Here is a 23,581-nt window from a genome sequence, read left to right on the forward strand (position 1 = left end):
ATAGTTGCTAAATTTTCATCTATAATTATTATAAAATTCTGTTTTCTTGTAGTTTCTACTAATTTCCTAGCATCAATATTTGTCTAAAAACTGGTTTATCAAATTAGATTAAACCTTTTTGACAGATCACCACGAGCATATTACAACACTATTTATATAGTATCTGGTGTACGATACAATTTTGTTTCTGGTGGCCAGATCTTTTGCTGGCAATTGCAGTTGAAAGGAAACCCGATGTCATGATGTTTAATACAAGCAAAAATTACTTCAACAATATTCAAATTGCATGACTACTTTAATTGAAACATCAAACGGTAAAGCAAAAAATAACATGATTAATATAATCCCATGAGGATACCGTGTTGGTAGTCTTCATATAATAACCCAGGAACTGCATTGTATCTGTGGCCGGATAATTACAGCGCAGAACAAACAGCGCACGTGAGTTCTCTTCCTCCCACATAAGGAGGGCATTTCAGGGAGCCACAACTCGCCTCCACGTTGTACAACATGTAACCATATCCCTCCGCTTTACCCCCCGTCACGAAGTCCGGGTCCTCGTCCACACAGGTGAATTTGGAAGCGGACTTCGCAGCGTGATAACCAGACATCAAGTATCCACTGTATTCCAAATTCCAGCCTTTGTGGCAAGTTTTCCTCGCTATAACGATGAGAATAGAACATTAAGTTTTACATTTATTATGCTCAGAGGGAAACAAATGGAAAATAGATTAATTCTTCGTGGGGGTGGGGGATGGAGGTGGTAATAAGATTACAAGATACGTGTTCTTGGAATGTCTCGAGTTACGATAGGACATAGGGAGAATTGTAAAGTCCCAACGACAAGTATGTATCGCTATGTAAATTGGCAGAAGTTACGTATCAAGGTGTGTAATTCTGTAGTGCACGGTGTTACATATGTGGCCAACGAAAAATTTAGGGAGGTGTGCTACATTGTCATAGGGCTGACTTCCTTTTAACACATAAATGAAAATATAAATATCAGCAATATTTGTTTATTCCTTTTAACATTCATCGCCTGGCTGAATAGGTCATAGGGTTAGCGTGTCGGCTGATGAACTGTAGATCACGGGTTCAAGTCCAAGAGGTTTTTATTTCTAATAAATCATATTACTTTTTAAAAAAAAACTGCATTTTGACGAAAGTAAATTTGAGGGCTTTCAATTTCAAATTGTTGTACACATTCTCCACTTTTCATCTACGTCAAATTTCTCTGGTGTAGGCCGTGTAGTATTCCTCCTTAAATTGAATTATTGTGTGACGTGTTCGAGTGAAATTCTGGGGTATGAGTTGTCATTTTCAAGTGCACGCTTTACCCGATTAAGTCAAATGTTACATGGTAACTTTTCAAACCAATCAAAATTGAATTTATTCACGGTAGATTTATAAGAGTCTGTCATTCTGTTTTACTTGGGTAGCACTTACACTTCTTGAAAAAAAACACCCACCTGTATTTACAAAGGAAGAATAAATAGCTAAAACCTGTAAGTGCTTACCAAACAAAAAGGAATGGCGGAATCTCATTCTTATAAACCTCCTGCGATATATGCAATATGCTTTTTTATTTTTTGTGTAGTGAAGTGTGAATTATAGAATAATTCCGCATGCAGTTTTATTCAATCTAATTGTAAACAACAAACCTGGCAACATAAAAACAGATGTTCTCCCGTAAATTCGACAAACAGAGCACGGTACATCATGGAGGTTGAGAGACTTCTTGAAATCATAGGTTCTAAATTCAGTCCCATAAATATACTGTTTGTATCCATCAAATCCTTCTTTGTAATAACCCCACTGTGGATCTGTCGGTAGACACAGGGGTTCCACGGCGGCCCCTGTGTGGGTGTAGTAGGATCCGCCCATGTAACCTAAAACAAAGCTGATAACTTATGTTTGATAAGTCTTTTAGTTGCCTCACTTGTTGTTTTCTTTAGCCTACACCAAAAACATGAAATAGAATTGTAGCAGTAAAAATGCATGTAATATAGCGATAATATACATATGAATATCGATTTATCTCTGAAAAACTTATAAAATCTGAAGAATTTTACAGGGCAACTACTTAAAATAGCGTGATATCGCAATTCCGAAATAACAAACCCGTACTCACAAAGCCACAATACACATTATTTTACTGTTTATTTCCCTGCAAATGCACTATTTCCCCAACTGATGACAAAGTACTCCCTGCAAAATCAGTGGTTCTCCTGGGACTACTCATTCAATAATATTCCTTTCTATTGATAACCAATTTCAAAATACACTGTAGGCGGAGCTATACGAAAGTACTCGCACCTCAGTGGTTAGAGATACAATAAGAGGTTAAACGTCTTCCTTTCAACTTTCACAAACACCAGATTCTTCAAACAATGTTTGATGCTAACTGATGGACCGCTTAAAACATATATCAGTCAACCCGAAAGACCACATCAACAGGAAAGAGAATTTCATTTATAGGTGGTAACTTTCACAGGGACCTGAGATACCATTTTTTATTATCATGATTACATGTGCACAGTTCGATTCTACAGTCTGTTTCGTTTCGGCAGATTTCGTTTCGTCTCGGAGATTTCGTTTCGCATTTTACAGGTACCCTTGTACATGCAGTGTTTATCAACATCTAGAGTAAGACAAATGCGCGTGCACTGTATAGAAATGTAAACAAACTTTTGTCATCAGGTAAGAAAACATGTGCAGATGTAACAACAAGATTTACAAAGTATGTCAAAACTATTCAACATAGTGTCCGGGTAGCGCAGAGGTAGCGCTCTCGCTTCTCATTGCTGCGACCCGAGTTCGTCAGTGATCGGCAGTGGTTGTATGTAAGAGGGTATGGCGGACGCCCGCTTGGGTTTCTTCCGGGTACTCTGACCCAAATAATCCCATAGCGCAAACATCCGTGCATCAAAGGACCCCATTGGAAATAAGCTTTCGAGCTTTCATGGGTTATCCTTGGTATTTATGTATGTTTGTATGTATATACCGAATGAACAATTATTTACTTATTTATAGGTTATTGATAAATCTATTCAGGGTGTATGCAGACACAAAAGAACTGAATATATATGTTCGTTGTAAAAGGTTTTTTCCACTGAAGCTGTCAACTTTGGCGCTCTGTCCCGTGACTTGTAACTAAAACATAAACAGGGCTCGTGCCTTGTTTTGAAAATAAAAAGTTTAGATGTATCAAATACGTCTTTGTGTCAATTTTTGAAATTTGGGTTTCTTGCTATGTTTTACGCGTACGAAATACTTTTATATTATTAATCAAATATCAAAGTAATTTTTCTTTACAGCATCGTGTCCATGCCCTTTTAAAAGTGAAATTCACGGCCCAATCTTTCCAATATGCGTGTCAATTTCACTTACCTGAATATACAAGTTCTGCGTTTTGCGCACATGTCTTTTTTCCCCAACGAATGTATACAGAACTCCCATTCCCGCTATCTGAAATTTGATTTAAACAATAATGTATTTCATGGATTGTACAGCAGGTGAGCTGCCTATGATTGTAAATTTTATAAATCCTTACAAACTCACTGGCTATTTAGTTATATCCACTATTTAATTACATGTACATACTTTTAAAAACATTTTAAACGCATAAATAAAAATAAAACAACTAATCGTGTTCAGCTTACTTGTAATGACCTGCTCTTTCAAGATTCCTATTGATTTGTCGGTATACAGTTTATTTTTTGTTTCTATTTCCTTCAATGTGTTTTGCAATGATTTTTTGAAACTTTTAAATTCCCGCCGTAATGCTTTTACGTGAAACATCTGGAGAGCAGACGACAATTGTCCGCTCAAAAATCCTTGCAATATTTCTTTACATTCTCCAGCATCCTTACTGCCTCCTGTTTGTTGAACAAGGATGAAGAGGAGAATTGTGAAAAGCATTTCCTAATGCCTGTAAGAAAAAAATCGATCAATTCTGCACTGTGAACAAAGATGGTTAGCTAGGTATTATGAAGCTCTAATAGCTGTTTTCTTTGATGTTTAGATTATTCAATTATATACATGTACTAATAAACAATTTTAAGGTGAGTGTCACACAATTATTGGACTTGTTATGTCAATATGAGGGCAGATAAATCGTCGTATTAGCTGAGAAAACGTCAATAATTGTTTCAGATGTTTGTTGTTTTTTTAAAAGTACGTCGGTTTAGAAATTTTAAACTCTTTTCATTAAACATTACACTTAATTTTAAAAGCACACTTACTGGCAAGTGCAATACAAAACAATGTTTGAATAGAAAAATATTGTTAACCTAATTTTAAGAATCAATACTTGCAAATGAAAATTTGCGGTGCGTAGTCCCGAGAGCATATGACACACATAATACACATGTGTTGCACGAACATGTAAAATACATATACAACAACTAGCTATCTTATCCTGGTTTTGTTTCCAATAGGGCCGAATTATTCTTCCCTCCAAAGGACAAGAATCTCTGAACTTAAAACTTGTTCAAAATATTACAAGGTAAATTGTACAGTGCGGTTAGAGTACGTGCTGTAAAAACTTGTACATATACAGTAACATTCTAATTCATGCATGATCATTAATTAACAAACCTGATGACGTCTGTAAACATTAAAGACGAGTGCTAGGAACTATACGCGACGGCCAGCTTCTGGCGGTATATATATATATATATATATATATATATATATATATAATATATACAGGCTCTCGCGTGTTGATATTGTCATTAAGGTGAAATATAATATATTTTGGTGAAATTGAAAACCAGTGATTATGGGCTGCGATTATATATACATTGTATCTATACTTATAAATTAACAAATTTTGCCAATAAACTCCGAAACGTTTGCACAAAATGTACTGGCACATTTAATATTGCTTCATATGTGAGATGAAGTCCGTAAGCTATGATAGAATCTTACTTGATTAGTAAATATCGTAAAATTGATTAAAAACCTACTTTCGTTTTTGATAAACTATCTTGAAATAGCAAAAATGAGGGTAGTGTGGCGGATAAAGCTGGCTTAGCTTTCCCTTTTTTTTTTTTTTTTCTAAAATGACAACTTAAGATAATACGATATGAACTAAATCCGTTGTTTATCGATGCTTGAATTTGATCTTACAGAAGAAATAAGTTTTGATAATTGTTGAATAAATAAGATATGCCTTTTCGTTTCATCGATCCATGATTTTGTCTTCAATCAGCCTTATGGAAATTTCCAGATTAGGTCTACAACCAATCACATTCTCGGGCCTCTCCGGCAAGCCGAGAAGTTACGAATGGTTTACAATATGACCAGCATAAAACTGTGTAGGTGTTCAGTGTTAGTTATACTTATAATAGTTTTGACTAGGCCCATATTTATCATTTTATGAAGATTTATAATTATTTTACTTATATACATCTCATTCATCGAAGGACACCCCCCCCCTTTCCGAGACCAACTATCTGACACATCGATAAAATTTTAAACACGATATTCATCTGATATTTTTGATGTTCTTATTTTCCCGTAATTATAGATGTCACAGTTACCACTAGCTTTTGGTAATGATTATTAACAGTTACTGATACGTTTGGCTATATTTTGCTCTAAAACTTCATAGTTATTTCGGATTTCAAACATTTCGGTTGAGCATCACTGAAGAGACATTATTTGTCGAAATGCGCATCTGGTGCATCAAAATTGGTACCGTATAAGTTTTACATGTACAAACCCATGGATAAAAACATAAAACAGTTTTTATTTTGGTTGAACTTGTTTGTGATGACAGAGATCTTGAAAGTAAGTAATAAGTCGAAAACTGTCCAATATGTTAGATATCGATTGGTCCGAGACTGTTCTGGGAAGTTCGCATCTTATAACTTAAAACATTCTACCGAAATTAGGTTGTACACTACCTGGCAATGTCCAAAAATCATTCCACTGTTTACAATATAACAGTTTAAATTCTGTTTATCATTCCAATGGCGAATTCAGAGGGAGTTCCGGGGGTCGGATCCCCCCTTCGTCAGAAAATTATACTAGAAAAGCGTAAAAATCACGCATTTTGAGGATGGTCCCCCCTTTGAAAACCAAAATTAATGGTAGACCCTCCCTTAAGAATTTCCTGGATCCACACCTGCATTTATATAATGCATTATATTTTAGATTATTGCGTTTGACGAGAAGGAACGACGTGTATTCATAATTTAGCCCTTAAAGAGGTTCGCATCTGAGATTTGGAGCAATGGCATTTTTTTGGGGAAGTGTATTCTTAATTTCTACGTTGAATGAGAATTAGGAAACTGAAAAGAAAAAATGAGGTCGCAATGCTTGTTATTGAGCTACAGTGTTCTAAACACGACCTTTTTGCACTCAAAATTGGGGGACTAAGTAAGGATATTATAAATAAAAATTAATAAATAAATTTAAAAATGTTTCTGACTGTTAATGACGATGCCGTGACAAATAGACTGCAAAGAAGTGTAAAACCAACAGAACAACTAGGAGAAGCTAGGCCACATTCATTCTGGTGAAGTCATGTTTTCCCATTTGTGTCCTGCGAGATTGAAATGTTCGGCAACGGGTTCTTTGACTCTTTTGGTTTTAATGGTAGACCGATGGTTATTGATCCTTCTACGTAGGTCCCCAGTTTCACATATTGTTGGTCACAGACTTTACAGCTTATGAGATAAACGCAGTTGTCGGTGCGACAGGATGTGTTCCCATCGGTAGCATCGGCCGGTGACAGGGCTCTCAAAACTGTCTGTGCTCGCGCTGTGTTTGCACAACAGTCATCTGCTATCAGAACATGTTTTAAGGCCCCTATTGGACAAAGGATTCTCCAATTTGGTTCGCACAACCGTGTCTTTCAAATTTCTCGGATGTCTGAAGGCAGTCATAGGAGGTTCTTTGAAGACCTCGGCCATTCTTGGGTTAATGTGAAGAATGTGAATATGCTTCTTCAGAGTTTTGTTTAGGTCTTTCAATACAGAGTAATACGTATTAACCATTGGGACTCTGTCACCAACCAATTTGCCTTTATATTGTAGTAGGGATTGTCTGTCGTGTTTCTACATCTCATCAATAGCTGCTTGCACTTTTGGGGCTTCGTGACCTCTCTTGCAGAGATGGTTTTGCAGATGGGTGCTCTGTGTGGAGCAGATACGACGGACGCTGGTGGCTAAACCTTTTGGTACCCATTTGAACGTATGGGGTGGATGGCAGCTTGACGGCATGAGATATAGATGGGAGTCCGACATTTCCGGCAACAATCTTAGATGTAGTGTCTAGAAAGACGTTACTGGATGCAGAAATATCGACAGTGAACTTAATGGAAGCATGAAATGCTTTGGCTAGTTCAATGAAGTTGTAGAGGTCCCCTCAACTTTCTACCAATTTCATCTCAATGTCGTCAATGAATCGCAACCAACTCAGAGGCTTTATTGGTGCCCGCATTAGTAGGTTGCGTTCAAGTCTCCCCATAAAAATTGTTGGCATAACTTGGAGCCATGTTGGTGCCCATGGCTGTGCCACTAATATGTAGGTAATGTTCGCCGTTGAACATGAAGTTATTGAACTTGAGAACATGTTCCAAGAGTTTGACCAACGATTCAGTAGAGGGTCTCTGAATAGACCTCATATCCCAGACTTCCCTACAAACTTCAATACCTTCCTCGTGTGGGATGTTGGTGTACAAGGATGTGAGGTCCATTGTCACCAATAATATGTTGTCAGGAAGGTCAGAAGAAGGAGTCTTGTTAATGTAATTGGTGGTGTCTTTGAGATATGAGACATGACGGTAAATATTCTATATGGGGACGGAGATGTAAATCAAGGAATTCAGAAATTCTCTCCGTGGGAAGTCTGATGGCACTTACAATGGGTCGGCCAGGCATGCCTTCTTTGTGGATTTTTGGAAGACGATAGAATTGCCCTGGTCTGCAGTCAGCCGGACAAAGTGCTTCGTAAACTTAGTCTTCTAGTTCTTCCTCTTTGTACATTTTATCGAGAGTTTCGGTTATGAGGACTGAAAATTCCTCTGCAGGATCTGAATTCAGCTTCTTATAAAACCGCTCGTCAGATAGCTGTCTGTTGGCTTCAGCTATGTACGATTCCTTGTCTAGAACAACTACCGTAGACCCATTGTCTGTTTTCTTTATGACAATGTCGTCACGGCATTTGAGAGATTGAAGGGCAGCTCTTTCCTCCTTGTTGAGGTTGTCTAAAATATATGGTCGTTGATACAGGATATCTTCGATATCACACTGCACTGCGTCAATATAAGATTCCAAGGACCCACATCTTCCAGGCTGAGGCTTCCAGGAACTCTACAAGCCTAAGAATTTTGATATAAAGTCCACATACATTAGCGCGATGTCTTCTGAAAATGAATGGAATTATAAGAGTTATTGTTCTTAGAACGCTCGTATGTGGATAGAAAAAATATGCTGTTTAAAAAAATCTTTTAAAAAGAGAGATTTTCTCTTTTCAATGTTGCATAAGAACGTGCACAGGAATATTCAAACAGAATATTGAAAGAAGACTATGTTGATATTGTCAGTGAGGAATCCCAGCACGTTTATGATATCAACTTTATAGTGCTTGTGGGTAAAATCAGAGTGGTGTTTAACAAAGAATTTTTGAGCGATTGATCATGAATATTTCCGTGTTCCATTTTTAGCGAAGGAGCAACTACATGTAGCCATGATGAAGTTAACATAGATAGTATCAACATTATTTTGTTGTGGTGGTTTTTATTTTATTTATTTTTTATGGATATTCACAAACAAAAAAGGTGAGTATCACCATCTGAAATGTATTAGAAATTAAGTACTTGCTGTTGTGTGTATAATTATAATTACAATTATAATGTATTTCCCAATCTAAGTAAGTCATTTTGAAATGAATTTCATGTTTATTGACAAAGGTATTATCACCCGTTTCCACAGTGTATATCATGACGGCAATGAATAAATGAATAAGAGCAATCATAAGCCAACTTGTGAATAAGAGAAGTACATGCCGTACAGATTAATGCAAGAAATCTTCAGAATGGGCGTTTTCAATGAGATTGGTGGAAAGTGAATAGAAATATACAACCAACAAGGCATTTTCCAAGGGGTTTTGGTAACACGTGCTGCTGAGACGTTAACCTAGATGGTCACTTATATAGGTCAGTTACATTCAAATCGTGAATGATAAGGAACATCCATAGCTGCAAATGTCACTGCAGGTTTGACTAATGTAGGGTTATGGTTTAGTGAGAATCGGCTGACTAGAATATAACCTGTTGTGTACCCATGTGCTACACTAGGTGGCATCACAACAGCTCTCTGAAACAAATAAACTGGACAAAATGGTGTTCTAGAGTGATATGCATATTTTCAATGAAATATTAGAGGCTAATTTCCCCGACTGTGTCTAAGTTAACAATACAGTTTATTAAGGTTACCAATATTGCTAATGACTATTAGTATAGATCAGCTATTTGATAAGTATAAGGTTACCAATATTGCTAATGACTATTAGTATAGATCAGCTATTTGATAAGTATAAGGTTACCAATATTGCTAATGACTATTAGTATAGATCAGCTATTTGATAAGTATAAGGTTACCAATATTGCTAATGACTATTAGTATGGATCAGCTATTTGATAAGTATAAGGTTACCAATATTGCTAATGACTATTAGTATAGATCAGCTATTTGATAAGTATAAGGTTACCAATATTGCTAATGACTATTAGTATAGATCAGCTATTTGATAAGTATAAGGTTACCAATATTGCTAATGACTATTAGTATAGATCAGCTATTTGATAAGTATAAGGTTACCAGTATTGCTAATGACTATTAGTATAGATCAGCTATTTGATAAGTATAAGGTTACCAATATTGCCAATGACTATTAGTATAGATCAGCTATTTGATAAGTATAAGGTTACCAATATTGCCAATGACTATTAGTATAGATCAGCTATTTGATAAGTATAAGGTTACCAATATTGCCAATGACTATTAGTATAGATCAGCTATTTGATAAGTATAAGGTTACCAATATTGCGAATGACTATTAGTATAGATCAGCTATTTGATAAGTATAAGGTTACCAATATTGCTAATGACTATTAGTATAGATCAGCTATTTGATAAGTATAAGGTTACCAATATTGCTAATGACTATTAGTATAGATCAGTTATTTGATGAGTATAAGGTTACCAATATTGCCAATGACTATTAGTATAGATCAGCTATTTGATAAGTATAAGGTTACCAATATTGCCAATGACTATTAGTATAGATCAGCTATTTGATAAGTATAAGGTTACCAATATTGCTAATGACTATTAGTATAGATCAGTTATTTGATGAGTATAAGGTTACCAATATTGCCAATGACTATTAGTATGGATCAGCTATTTGATAAGTATAAGGTTACCAATATTGCTAATGACTATTAGTATAGATCAGCTATTTGATAAGTATAAGGTTACCAATATTGCTAATGACTATTAGTATAGATCAGCTATTTGATGAGTATAAGGTTACCAATATTGCCAATGACTATTAGTATAGATCAGCTATTTGATAAGTATAAAATATATTTCTTGGTTTACCTCTATATGCATCACAACGTATGTTTGTACACATAAGAACTCTCTTCTTTTTAAATCTAAAATCACACATGCATATTATATGTACATGTATGTACATTCCACTTTATTCTGAATAGCTTTCACTTAAAAGATGCTATTTCTATATTTCTGTCCCTTCACACCACACCACGAGGAAGAATTGTCACACCTTGCAGATGATGTTCTAGTGAAGAAAACGATAATCTGGATAGATACAATTTTAAAACTAGTGAATCATTCCATGCATCTAGAGGATTTGCGCGATCTTTAGAATGTTTTTTTTTTTTCAATAAAAAAGACAATACGTCACTTTCTTTGTTTATTCGTATAGTTAGGATTAACTTACGTGAACTGGTATAACATACGTGAAGTTACGCTCATTTCTGACGTAAATCTACGAGTGTTAGTGAATACTGTCCCACACGTACACGTCTACAGACTTTAGTAAGTATGTGTCCAGCCTACATCTGTAGGTCCAGTTACCCTATACGTTTGAACAATTCCGAATTCATACGAAATGATCAACTTAATAAATTTTAGATTTTTCATTAAATCTTAATGTATCGTTAGCAAAGTTGAATGCAACCACCGAATATACAGTTAGCTTATTGTGTGACTAACTATGATTTTGTATAATATATCAAACATGTTCATTCCGTTGCAAGAATGCGTGATCTTCAAAAATCATATCGCATCTTCAACCATATGAAGATTTTGATATGAACCTGACCTAACAAAATCTTCTATCTAAGTCCTGAAATGTGGCAGAGTCAAACGATGACCATGCACCTCATGATCAGTAGTACATTGTACTATAGATTCGCAGGTCACATGCGAGTTCAATGTATCTCTGGTCATTGACATTTTTGCTAGGTAAGTGTTCGATTCGCTTACTCTCTAAGCTAATCGGACACTTGGCAACCAAATACGATCAATTGAAGTAAGAATTACCTTGTAATTACAAATTATCAAACTTATTTTCGAATTATCTACTTGAAGAAATCTGTTTTGATTTGTTGCATCAAATTATCAGGGTATGGCATAATAATAACAAACGTCCCAGTTTAATTTAGAATCAGACTTCTTAGATCCGCACCATACGGAAAAGGATCATATAGCTCACGTGAACATGACCCCTAGTCACATTATTTTAGGTCTTCTTACGCAGAGTGTACGGCATGGATCTAGGAAGTCTGGTTTTGATTATATATTGTCAAATGTCTCTCCATCATTTAACTCTAAAACTGCTTCTATACACCTCCTGATTAAATCAATATGGTTATTAAATATCATTTCCAAATCAAACATATAATTTTCCAAGAACAGATGATTAGATGAATTAGAAAAATTATATATATTTTTTTTTTTTTTAAAGATATATAATATTAATAACCATCAGTAAAATAAATCCATGAAATTACGAACATTGCATTCATAAAGAACATTAAATAATTTAACAAGGTGTACAATTCTTTAAAAACAAGCGTTTTGATTCTCCTGCACATTCTTCATATCATTTGATTTTTAGTAACACGTAGTGGACTGTGTTGTACAAAAGCGCATATTGTTATCGAACACGTAACCATTAGGACACTGCTGGACCGCTGGACCACTGAGCAGACACTTCAGGACGTAATTACACCCCCGGCATGACTGGTGGTATCCGATCCCGATCCTAATACAATCCGACTCTACTTTGCAGCCCGCTGAAAAATAATCAATTTTTATGTACAAAGTACCAATTAATGCATAGATTTTCGTCGGTTACTTGAAGTAATCTTACTCCATGTATAATATCTGAAAAGTTATTACATGTACTTTGAAAATTTAACCTCAACATTTATTACGAAAATAGTCAGATAAATTTCTTTCTTGCAGTAATTCTGAGCTCTGTTTTCAAGATTTTATGAAAAAAGAGAAGTGATTCATTTCATTTAACATTAGCGCTTTGATTGGAAAAATCAGAAAGACTATTTTGAAAGTTGGAGCTTTATAACAGCCACGCAGTTTTAGCACTCGTTCTAAATAATTTCCACTTCTTCCACGCATTCAAAATAATTGTAAATGTCTACATAGTGGATACTACTCATTTGGATAGCGATAGCACCCATCTGAATAAGCGATATGACTAATTGGCAATGAATATCACAACGGCACTCTATATGTCACCAGTTCTAAGTGAAGTGCCACAAATGTTGATATATGCATGATACTAAAGGCTGTGGTAGTGTCGATTCTTTATTGTGTCAACGCCTATCGTGACACAGAACCTCCGTTTTTTCCAGAAAAACGCTGTATTTAATTTCCTATGATTAGATACTATAAGGTTACCTAAAAATTGTGGTTGTCCCGATGGACCTCTTGTTGTCTTCGACTGTGTTACTGTAATAGTTCTCCGTGTAGTTAAGGTGGTTCTGGGCGTTGTGACAGGATTTCCGCCATTATTTGTTCCACTTCCGCTAATACCGCCTGTTCCCGATCCACTACTTCCGGTTCCACCTGCACTAATTCCTGTACCAGTTCCCGATCCACTACTTCCGGTTCCACCTGCACTAATTCCTGTACCAGTTCCCGATCCACTACTTCCGGTTCCACCTGAACTAATTCCTGTACCAGTTCCACTTCCTGTGATGCCGCTACTAGAGGTTCCCGAGCTGCTGGATCCTGAAATTCCGGACGTCGAACTTCCGGACCCTCCTCCACTTGGAGAATTGCTTTTAGAAGGAGGGGTTTGTGTAGTCGCCGGTCCGGGATAAGACCAATCTATAAATAATCACAATGCTTGAAGTAACGTCTGGGTGGTGAACATGAAATTCAAAATTAAGCCGGAAAATGACTGAACATTTCAACATTATATACATGCTGAAGATTTTTAAAAATATATCTGCATACATTTTTTCTTCTCGCAGATGTAATTTATTGGTGATGTGCAGCTGACGTCATTGAGTCCAGAGTCCACAAATTCTGCGCAGTGTTCCGATTTGGCGTAGTTATCAGGCATCCCTTTTTTCCAGGGTCTGAGAATGATGAAATAAAACTAAGATAAAAGTAAACTTGTGATTATAAAGTTTCCACTCCATGTTACACGAGTCTTTTAAATTGTGCTTACACTATGTTAATATCGTGTGGGGCGCCAGTTACCCATCTGTAATTCTGTGTGTCAGTGCGAGGGGCGTTTGACATCCCTATCCATACTTGATATAAGAAGTTTTGGAAGTATGTTGTTTTGATTTGATCTAATTCCTGTTTCACCCAAGCCTACAAAGGAATATCGATTTTCATATAAAAATTCTCAATTCAATTGCCTGATGATAAAATGATATGTGAAAGTTGTTAAAACGACTGACTTATTGTGCTCCTTTATCGAAGATAAAGCTAACATTTCAACACTTAGTCATATTGCACTTCCAATTCCAGTTTCTGCCTTTGACAGTTTAGCGTAGTCGTCTGCTTACCGCCTCCGCCTTGTCTTCCACCACCAACAGATCCCCCTGCTGCAGACGACAAATCTGTCGTGCGTCATTGAATGTTTTAGCTTCGCGTGTCGTAATCAGATAACATGTGTCACTTCCGGGTCGCTCTTTCCAGTCTTGTGGACATACACCGTACGGGTCTGCAGTAAGAATAAAAATACAGGATGTAAAATGTAAAAATTATGTCACATAATGACCATTCATCGATAAACATCAGACTGGCCTTGCTCTGTCATACCCGATTTAGTAGGACATCCCAACACTTCAAATCTCATAGTAATATGGTTTTTCCAATCCACTGGACGGATTCTCAGATACTTGGCAATGATTGAGCATCCAAACATATGTGTAACTTCTGACTCCTGATCACTATTTCCGTTAAACTCCTAGAATCGATAATTCAAAATGAAAAAGAAGAACAAAAAGATAATGATGAAGAAGAAAATGATGATGATGATTTTTCATAACACATTGAAATACAAATTATGACTTACAATCGTATTTCCGTTAGAATCCTTAACAGACTCGAAGTTCACTCCATCAACACTGTACTCCACGGTGTATTTCGTCACGTGTTCGTTGCAGCATTGGGATATGGCGTCTATATTCCTGCCTTGGGTAACCACGCCTCTTATTACGCTTTGTGAATTCAGCTGGACCTAAATGTATATACTTAGTTACATAGTACTGCTTTTTTCTGTAAATTATATTTAAAAATGTGTTATTTAAGTATTAAATGTTCCTTTTATAAATTCTATTTTGCTATTAACAACAGCTATTGTGTTAAATGATTGAATATGCCCGTGACATTTACATGTGACTTTTTGAAAATACCACGTGGCGACTTACAGCGCATGCTCACCATCCATGAATTATTCTTGTTTTTTCCAGTACTATTATCCGTCGAAGTATTGGATAAAGTATGACATTTTGGCTGGAAAAATACTTTATCTATTTAATTCTTTTTCCTTTTATACTTTTCCCCTGTTGAAAAAAGGTGTACTGCTTATTACAGTAATTTCGTCATTGATACCTGGTAATGACTTTGATCTTGTAAATTTACTAATTACGTACTCTTACGGTAACTCATTTCATCAAAGTTTATTTCATGGCTCGTTAAAGCATCTCATATGAAATATGATTTCACCATCGAAAGGGTGATACAATTATCAAATATATGAGTTTTGTATGCGTGTGTTTTAAAATGATAAAAAGATGTTTTGTTTGCAAATAAGATATATCAGGGTCCAGATTTTGCTGTGATTTAAGGTATTATGAATATCTTATAAAACATACCTAAAAAAACCCTCAGATAGACGTTTTAAGTTTTTAAATGAAAACATATTTATAAAAATTAAAAACAATATTTTGTATTTTTTTTTTTTAAATCTACGACTAAAATCTTCAAGTAAAATGTCAATTAGAAAAAATGTATGGGAAACAATACATTCAAAATAAATGAAATAGCCACCAAAATCAGAAATATTTCGATTTTTCAATTTTAAACCTGGCCCAATGGAAATGTAAAAAGAGAACATTTTAATCAGAAAAGTACATTCCCTTGTTGGAAAATGGTTGACAAACTGAATGAAATTTTAAACGAAACTAAGTTCTAAATGTCACGGGCATATTCAATCATGCATGAAATTCACAGCAATTTGATTATTTGAGTAATTTCTATCAATTTCCATCGGGATTGGGATTTTTTTCTTCTTCTCAGGTTTTGTTCAAATGATATTTCTGAAATTTGGTCATTTTATTTAAATTTCTTTGGAAAATGTATCTTTGTTCCAAATGACATGTTTTGTGATGATTTTAGCCGTAGATTTATGAAAAGAATAACCGTTATAATTTTCATAAATATATTTTTTAAAGTTTGATAATCTACAAGAGTCGTCTTGGCAGGTTTTATTTTAAAAATAATCATATCATGCATCAAATCAAAGCGGAGTTTGGATTTTAAAATCTCTTATTTGGAAATGAAACGCGGATTTATCAGTCTAAAAAACACAAAATTTCGTATTAAATAATTTAGAAATTGTATCACTACTTCGATGGTGAAATCATACTTCATGTAAGGTTCTTTAACGAGTCATGAAATAAAATGTTGGTGTAATAAACCACCTTAACCATTACACCTAAGTATCAAATAGGAACACAATGGTATCGCTAGACCTTTAAATAAGGTGAACGTGTCACCTCATTGTGTGTCTTTCTCTGAACTTTCAAGCGTGTGAGGTTCACTACGGAGAAACAAAGTTCTTTTCAAAAGACGAAACTTTAACTTCGCTTTGTAAAAGATCACAAAATGTGAACCGACATTAACTTAACTTTCTCATTATCTCCTAATGAATTTAAAAAAAAGTGTCCTTTTCGTCTGATGTTTAAATGATATATATATATATATAGGCTAAAATGCCAAACGTCGGTCTATATCAAAGACTTGAAAGTAAGACTTTTAAATCTATAAATTTCTTTCTGATTTATTCATTACTCTTCTAATCGTTATGAATAAAATGCTGTGAAGAAAACTCCTAGTACCAAATTTTTATTAATCGTAATCCGAATCACGAGAGATCGATCACTGTTCGTTATCTTTACCTTTCACTAGCTAGCAAACCTTAAAATTACATCAAAGAGGTAGATTCTCAAAGCCGTCCGCGTGGTATCCTTCACGATATATGTAATTTGAATAAGTGAAAAAATTGCTTAGTAACCAAACCAACTTCCTTCATATATAACTCGATTGCATATATAATATAAAAAAGGCATTGGTGACAATCGGTCGTCCAGTCCACAAACCTGTATGTACTGGTATCTGTCATTAACTTTGGCCGACCAGCCGCCGTTTAAGAATGTTCCGTTCTGGTAGTTCAGGCTGGGACTGTATAGTCGTCCCCGGTAGGGGGCGTAGTTAGCGCTAGATGAGTTACTGTATGTGGAGGAGCTGGTTATCTGACTATCTGCGACCCCCCGCGGACCGGAAACTAGGTTTTCATGACAAACATCTGGACCTGAAACACATTTGAAAGAAACATTTATAACTGTTGTTTGTTGAAACAAGATACATGAATGACTTTTATCGCAAGCTCTGTTCTTAGATGAAAACCATGGGTCTTGAAAGGCCACTTAAGCACCACAGAAGGAAAAACGTGATCCCCTCTCCACGAACTGGGCGACATATTGTTCATTCAAAATGAAAGTGACGAACACTAGAATATTCAGTCAGATGACATTCAACTGCAGCAGATCACAATCTCTACCATTACCATATACATGTAGTCCCACCTTAAAGAATTCTCATTGCAAAGTAAATAAATGAGCTATGATCATTTGTAATTAAATGACATTACAGACTGTGTCGAATTTTCTACATAAATGTCAAGAAAAGACTTCAATCAACTCATGCATACCAAATATTTCATCCGTTGAGTTGATTTATTGTACCCAAGCGCATCTGAACTTTGTCATTTTGTTCAAAATAACAAATCTTTATATAGCTACAGGACTGTACTTCCAAAGGGAAATTAAATTTACTTTAGGAGAAATGATATTCCTGAAGTATTTCAATAGAATCTCACATAATTTCAAATTTTTAAACAGGATGTTTCAAATTTCGTCAATGAATTTTTTCTCCTAAGGTAAAAAGAATACCATAAAATGTTTTCAAAATTCCCGAAGGATTTTGAAATTTTGGTAAAAATCCTAGATAAAAGTTATTTTTTGTAAATGGATTTATTTTCCCCATGAGAATCACCCGTAATTAAGGTAGCGCAGTACATACTGACGGTCACCGATATGTATCTTTGGAGTCGGAAGATTTACCTGAGAACGTGTTACATATCTATATACGAACACTGCGCCTTAAGACCTTTCCTGCGAGATGCCATTTGAGCACCGTTCAAGATTAATCTCCACTCTTGTGCAATGTTTTCAGATTCCAAAAGGAAAAAATAAAAATTATAAACCCTTTCTCTAATTTGTCATAATTTACAATTGTAGTAATTATCAAGAAATTGAGTTATATATGATTTTATCAACTTTAAGCCACTGTATATTTAGTTTAGATACGTTTTGACATAAAACATAACTTATTTGTACCTGTATTTATAAAACACACTCCGGATAACACATTGATAGTTCAATTTACTTTGATTTTGAGGACTTTCATATTTACTTTCTCAATACTGAAGAGTTCCGATAGTTTAGGACGCCTTCAAATATATTGATCAAATATTACAAAGTTTTCTTTTTATTGCTTTTAATTTTTATGCTTAAATGCTTTGTACACAGTAATTGTCAATCAGTAAGTTCTGTATTTCCAATCGTAGTATAAATTGTCATGAAATAGTATATCGGAACTCTTCAGTGTTGAGAAGGTAAATATGAAATGGAGGCTTCGAAAATAGCCAACTTTATTTACTGTGGGATTTACACCATGTGAAGGTAAGAAATGCATCTTTCATTGTGATAGCGAGTTAATAGGATGTCTAAGGCAAAAAGTTGAAGCGGACAAGAAATTCAGTTTAACCCAATTTAATCGCAACAAGCGGCCGAAGTTCAGGCAAGATTTCCCGAATCACTTTGTGTGACACTGGTCTGAGATTCGGAAGAGTCGTCAGTCCAAATATCCAACCTCGACGAATCTCGCTGAGATTAACGGTGGGTGTGACCGGTCGACAGGGGATTCTTGCTCCTCCTAGGCACCTAATCCCACCTCTGGTATATCCAGGGGGTCCGTGTTTGCACAACTCTCTATATTGTATTGCTTATAGGAGTTATGAGATTGATCACTGTTTGTTATGCTCAGCGCATCGGGCTGTAAAAGTCAGGATTCTTTTAGGAAGTACATGTACTCTACATCGTCATAATGGGTGACTTCCTTTAAAAACATGGAAGAAAAAATCAATATCAGCAATATTTGACTTTTTCTTTTCAATTTAAATACCTAGTTGAGTAGCTCAGTAGGTTAGCATACCGACTGCTGAATTGTAGGTCGCAGGTTCGAATACAGCAGGAATTTTATTTTTATTTTTTCCCAGATGAACTTTTACTAAAACTGTACTTTTTGACAAAATGAAGTAAATTTGAACAATTTTAACTTCAAAATATTGTTGTACATATCCTCCACTTTTCATCCACATGACATTTCTCTGGTGTCGCATATCTCCTTAACGTGCCAACGCCTGCCGCAACACGGGACCTCCGTTTTGAAGGTCATATCCAAAGGGTCCGTGTTTCTCACTTCTAATTACCGAGCGTTTGGCGAAGGAGCAATCTACATGTCTGTTAACGTCTAAGGTTTGACCCGGCCATGGCACGAAACTAGAACTCATGACCTCCCGGTTATGAAGCGAATGCTCTACCACTGAGCTACCACGACTTTGCATTTTGGGTATGTTGAATATTTCTAATTCGTTAATATGCGTTTAAAATTATAACACATGTTTTTATAGAGATTCCAAGAAATTAAGAACAACTTGCTGCCAAAAGCACCCTTTTCTGTACCTAAATTTTGATTGGCTGCTGCGGTTGTAGTTGACACGGTAGTAGTGGATGCAGTAGTAGTGGTGGGTGGAGTGGTGGTCGGGAGAGGGTTACAATCCCAAAGGATGTCGAGGTACTTTGGAATGCCAGGACATGGGTTTTCTCCCAGAATCCCCGAGTCCGCGGAGACTTGACACAGGTCATTTCCATTACATCTTCGAGCCACATTCCCTGTTACACGCCCTGTAGAGTAGCAGTCGATGTGTTTGTCCCTCTTGCACACGATGGCATTTGTCCGACCGAAATTTACAGTCCGAATCTGTATGGTGGTCCCAGTAGGACATGAAAGAGGTTTTGTATCAAATTCACAGACAACCTTATTATTGCTTGCCGCTGAAATGACAACCACATAGTGTCCTTCATTCATGTAATAGAAAAGGTAACCATAAAATGCAAGATTTCCAAACATTACATTTAGAACTGACAACATTGTTTTTCACAATCACGAATACGGAATACTTACCCAGAGCGATGACTGGAAATACTGAAATAAAATCCAATTAATTTTTTAAACTGACATTCATTTATATAATAGAAAATCGCATTGTACCATTTTTCTACTTATCATCCAATTTTTGATTTCAATGAAATTTTCTGTATTTATGCAAGAAGCTTAACATAAGATTTTTATTCTGATATTTCTTTTGATGGACCATACCCTTTGCGTCATGAATAATTTAAAACATAAAGATACTATGCCTCTTACTAGTATTTGGTGTTTTTCTGTCAAAATAGAATCTCTATTGCCCAAAATACCAACCTGTTACATAGAATAATCCCACAAATTTCATTTTTGAGTATTAACACAATGTTCTCTTATTTGACACAACTTTTTTGTTGTAATATGTCCCCTCACCACAACATTCACTTCGTATCTATAGCTATTTAATCTGCCCAGAATTTGGCCAAAACTGTTTATAAATGTTCGATAGTACGGTCCCCACCCCCATAAGCAAAAACAACCAATTTTATCTTGACCGTGTCATCGAATTTTCAACAAGGGCACATATAATGGATTTGTTTTCAAAATTCTAATTCTGAAGACATGATTTGATTAGTCACATGTCAAAATATAGTGACCACAGCAAAGTTCAAAGAGCAACTTCCGGTCATGGAGTGTATGCATGGAAAAGAAAACAAACGGAACAAAAACAAAACCAAACAAACTTTTTAGAACTTACTTTTTCAAAAATACGGTACTATTTAGATCAAATTCATATATCGAGTATTTCTCAATGAATTGTAAGAAATAGTCATATTGGGTATCTAAGATAAGAAAATCTTTCTTGAAGATTTCAACCAGGAACTGTTAAATGATGCGTCATCGTTAATATTGAATGCTACATAACATCGTGAGAGTCTGTTTACTGGAACTGACGTCGTAGAATTTTCTGAGAGTAGAGTGTTCAATAAAATCTCACGAGGCGGATCTAGCCGCAACAGTTCCTGTGAAAGTCACTTTCACCATGACATCAGCATCTACTCACCATGGTGACTTCAATCTGTACGCTGTGTATTTTTGCTCCAGTTTGTTTGTTCATTATATCCCTAAGTATTGAGGAGAGACTCAATGAAATTTTTATGAAGGGTGTGGCCTTAGTAAAAAAAAAAATTAGATTTGAAAAGCCCCACATCTGAATAAGTATTCGGGTGATTGGGTTGGACAATTCATGATTGGTTCAGCTAAACTGATAAGATATCGCGTTGTTGGTATTTAGGATAGATTATGGTGGAAGTTTATCCAGTGCGAATTAGGGAATATATTTAATGCTCACAAGACGCATTTTGCTCTGCGATATTTAAATTCTTGTTCATGATACATTTGATTAATGTCTTAATCAAATTAGACAGTTTCAAAAGATGTCCTCGCAAATTGCCTCGCAAATTGGTACCGGGACACAATGTACACAATAGAGGGTGCACGGTAAGTCTCTGAAGGTACACAGGGTGCACGGTAAGTTTCTGAAGGTACACAGGGTGCACGGTAAGTTTCTGAAGGTACACAGTAGATTACCCTACAGTACCACTACATGGAGCAGTATCGTGTTAAATAAGCTGTATGTACTACATGTATGAATGGCAGTGCAAAACAGTGGTAACATGTAAATACTGTGGATTCCTAGTTTACTATTTTGGATACTATAGACCTTTGACTGGTGATGTTTCTAAGAAATTAGATAGAGGGCGTAGTATCATTTGAATGTAAAGGTGAAGATAACAAACAGTGATCAATCTCATAACTCCCATAAGCAATACAAAATAGAGAGTTGGGCAAACACGGAACCCTGGACAGACCAGAGGTGGGATCAGGTGCCTAGGAGGAGTAAGCATCCCCTGTTGACCGGTCACACCCGCCGTGAGCCCTATATCCTGATCAGGTAAACGGAGTTATCCACAGTCAAAATCAGTGTGCCAAGAATAAATCACCAGTGTTTCGTTTCGATCGTAGCACCATAGTTTGACAAATGGACACATGTACTATACGTATCTACAGGTACACTTCCCAGTGACAGCCAATGACAAACCTGTACTGTTTCAGTGTGTTTTATCTATTTATTTTTTTGGATAAAATCATTTAACAATAAATTTGACACAGAAATAATAAAATTAACAAATCATAAATATATGGAATAAATGTTTAGAATGTTTGGTGAAAACAATATCATATATACAACATACGACATATAGATATCAATATTTACATTATATGCTAGGGGATACATGACCAAGAAATATTGTGGTAGATTTTTATACATAGGACAATCTAAATAATATTCAGTGTTTCAGGTTTACTACTAACATAGTTTAGGTTATCAGTAATGCTTCGGTTATAAAGATTAGCGTTTAATGATATACATTTAACGACACCTACATGTACTATCAACTTTTAAAAATGATGAAATTGAAAGTGAAAGGTTTTCAGAAGTGAAATTACTACAGTTTACTGTATGAAATGTCATTTACTTGCGTGGTTTCTCAATTAAGTCCAAAACGGAGAGGAAAATCTTTAGAGGGATAATATATTTCAACTTTAAATATCACAGAAAATTTGCAAGTCCTTTATTCATTTTAGGTATTTTATATTTGTACTTTTTACAACCAAACTAAGCCTAAATCATATGTATATCTATCTATATACCCATGTTTTGTTTATGTCTATGGAGGTATGAAAACAACGACGGCATAAAATAATTTCTGCACGATTAGCTTTAGGTGGTTTGTACAGTAATATGGAGTAACAACCCCGCCATTCCTTAACCTTATTCAACCCGTAAAAACGCAGTGCTATTGAGATACACTGTAGGTATATATAGTTTCGCATGAAACAATTGTGTATAGGATTTAAAATGACCTTGCATATCACAAACAGGTGCTCCAGAACAAGGAATATGCAAGTATAGATTTTATTAGTGCTCAGATCCCATTAAGACTCCGGTCATTCACGTGTTATTCCAAATGAATTAAGTAATGGTCATAGTGCAACAAAAATCTGATAAAATCAATACTCATAGAATTGAAAGTATCAATGACAGTTTTGAAAAGCGTAGAATCTTATTTCTTCAATTTTTGATCTTAAAGTTGAAATTAATACTGGATGCAGTCCCAAACGCAAGCTGTGGATGGCAAGTAAAACTTGCGCAGAGAAGGAAAGCACATTTTGACCCCACCCCTTCAACCTGTGCAATTACTAACTTTAACACATGAAATTTAAGATCAAGTTTAAGAAGTGTTCATAAGTGTATAATAAGGTTTATTCGTGTTCTTTATATTTAAAAAAATGAATAAAAGTCTTATATGTGTGATCCAGTATGATTTAAAATTATTCTAGATAATCCTTGTGCCAGATGTTAGATGTTAAAAGCATTATTCCGTATAAATAGCTTTTTTTATTTCGCTATCTTCAAAGCACAAGTCATGTTTTAGAAA

General features: G+C 35.4%; 2 protein-coding genes across 2 annotated transcripts; both read right to left on the reverse strand.

Moving 5' to 3' along the window:
- Window positions 1-276: 276 nt before the first annotated feature.
- On the reverse strand, window positions 277-4,661 carry LOC125681874 (uncharacterized). The gene is made up of 5 exons (XM_056156396.1): window positions 4,600-4,661; window positions 3,663-3,931; window positions 3,391-3,468; window positions 1,662-1,889; window positions 277-661 (listed from the first exon to the last, which is right to left on the reverse strand). The coding sequence occupies exons 2-5, from the start codon at window positions 3,919-3,921 to the stop codon at window positions 417-419; spliced, it is 810 nt and encodes a 269-aa protein (XP_056012371.1). The 5' UTR covers window positions 3,922-3,931; window positions 4,600-4,661; the 3' UTR covers window positions 277-416.
- Window positions 4,662-12,031: 7,370 nt separating this feature from the next.
- LOC125679781 (uncharacterized) lies at window positions 12,032-20,445 on the reverse strand. The gene is made up of 11 exons (XM_048919245.2): window positions 20,415-20,445; window positions 20,118-20,138; window positions 19,616-19,987; window positions 16,910-17,121; window positions 14,602-14,766; window positions 14,346-14,493; window positions 14,090-14,247; window positions 13,744-13,892; window positions 13,527-13,651; window positions 12,966-13,397; window positions 12,032-12,340 (listed from the first exon to the last, which is right to left on the reverse strand). Exons 1-11 carry the CDS (start codon window positions 20,443-20,445, stop codon window positions 12,159-12,161), a joined length of 1,995 nt encoding a protein of 664 aa, XP_048775202.2. The 3' UTR covers window positions 12,032-12,158.
- Between the last annotated feature and the right edge of the window lie 3,136 nt (window positions 20,446-23,581).

Source organism: Ostrea edulis, chromosome 2 (assembly GCF_947568905.1).
Source record: "Ostrea edulis chromosome 2, xbOstEdul1.1, whole genome shotgun sequence".
Lineage (NCBI taxonomy): Eukaryota > Metazoa > Mollusca > Bivalvia > Ostreida > Ostreidae > Ostrea > Ostrea edulis.

Excerpts from the sequence above, each read along its gene's own strand:
- LOC125681874 (XM_056156396.1), bottom strand. The coding sequence starts at position 3,921 with ATGCTTTTCACAATTCTCCTCTTCATCCTTGTTCAACAAACAGGAGGC. Across the intron at positions 3,469-3,662 it reads GAAAGAGCAGGTCATTACAA|ATAGCGGGAATGGGAGTTCT; the intron begins GTAAGCTGAACA and ends ATCAAATTTCAG. Across the intron at positions 1,890-3,390 it reads CGCAGAACTTGTATATTCAG|GTTACATGGGCGGATCCTAC; the intron begins GTAAGTGAAATT and ends GCTTTGTTTTAG.
- LOC125679781 (XM_048919245.2), bottom strand. The coding sequence starts at position 20,445 with ATGAAATTTGTGGGATTATTCTATGTAACAG. Across the intron at positions 19,988-20,117 it reads ATTTCCAGTCATCGCTCTGG|CGGCAAGCAATAATAAGGTT; the intron begins GTAAGTATTCCG and ends TTGTCATTTCAG. Across the intron at positions 17,122-19,615 it reads AGCAGCCAATCAAAATTTAG|GTCCAGATGTTTGTCATGAA; the intron begins GTACAGAAAAGG and ends AATGTGTTTCAG.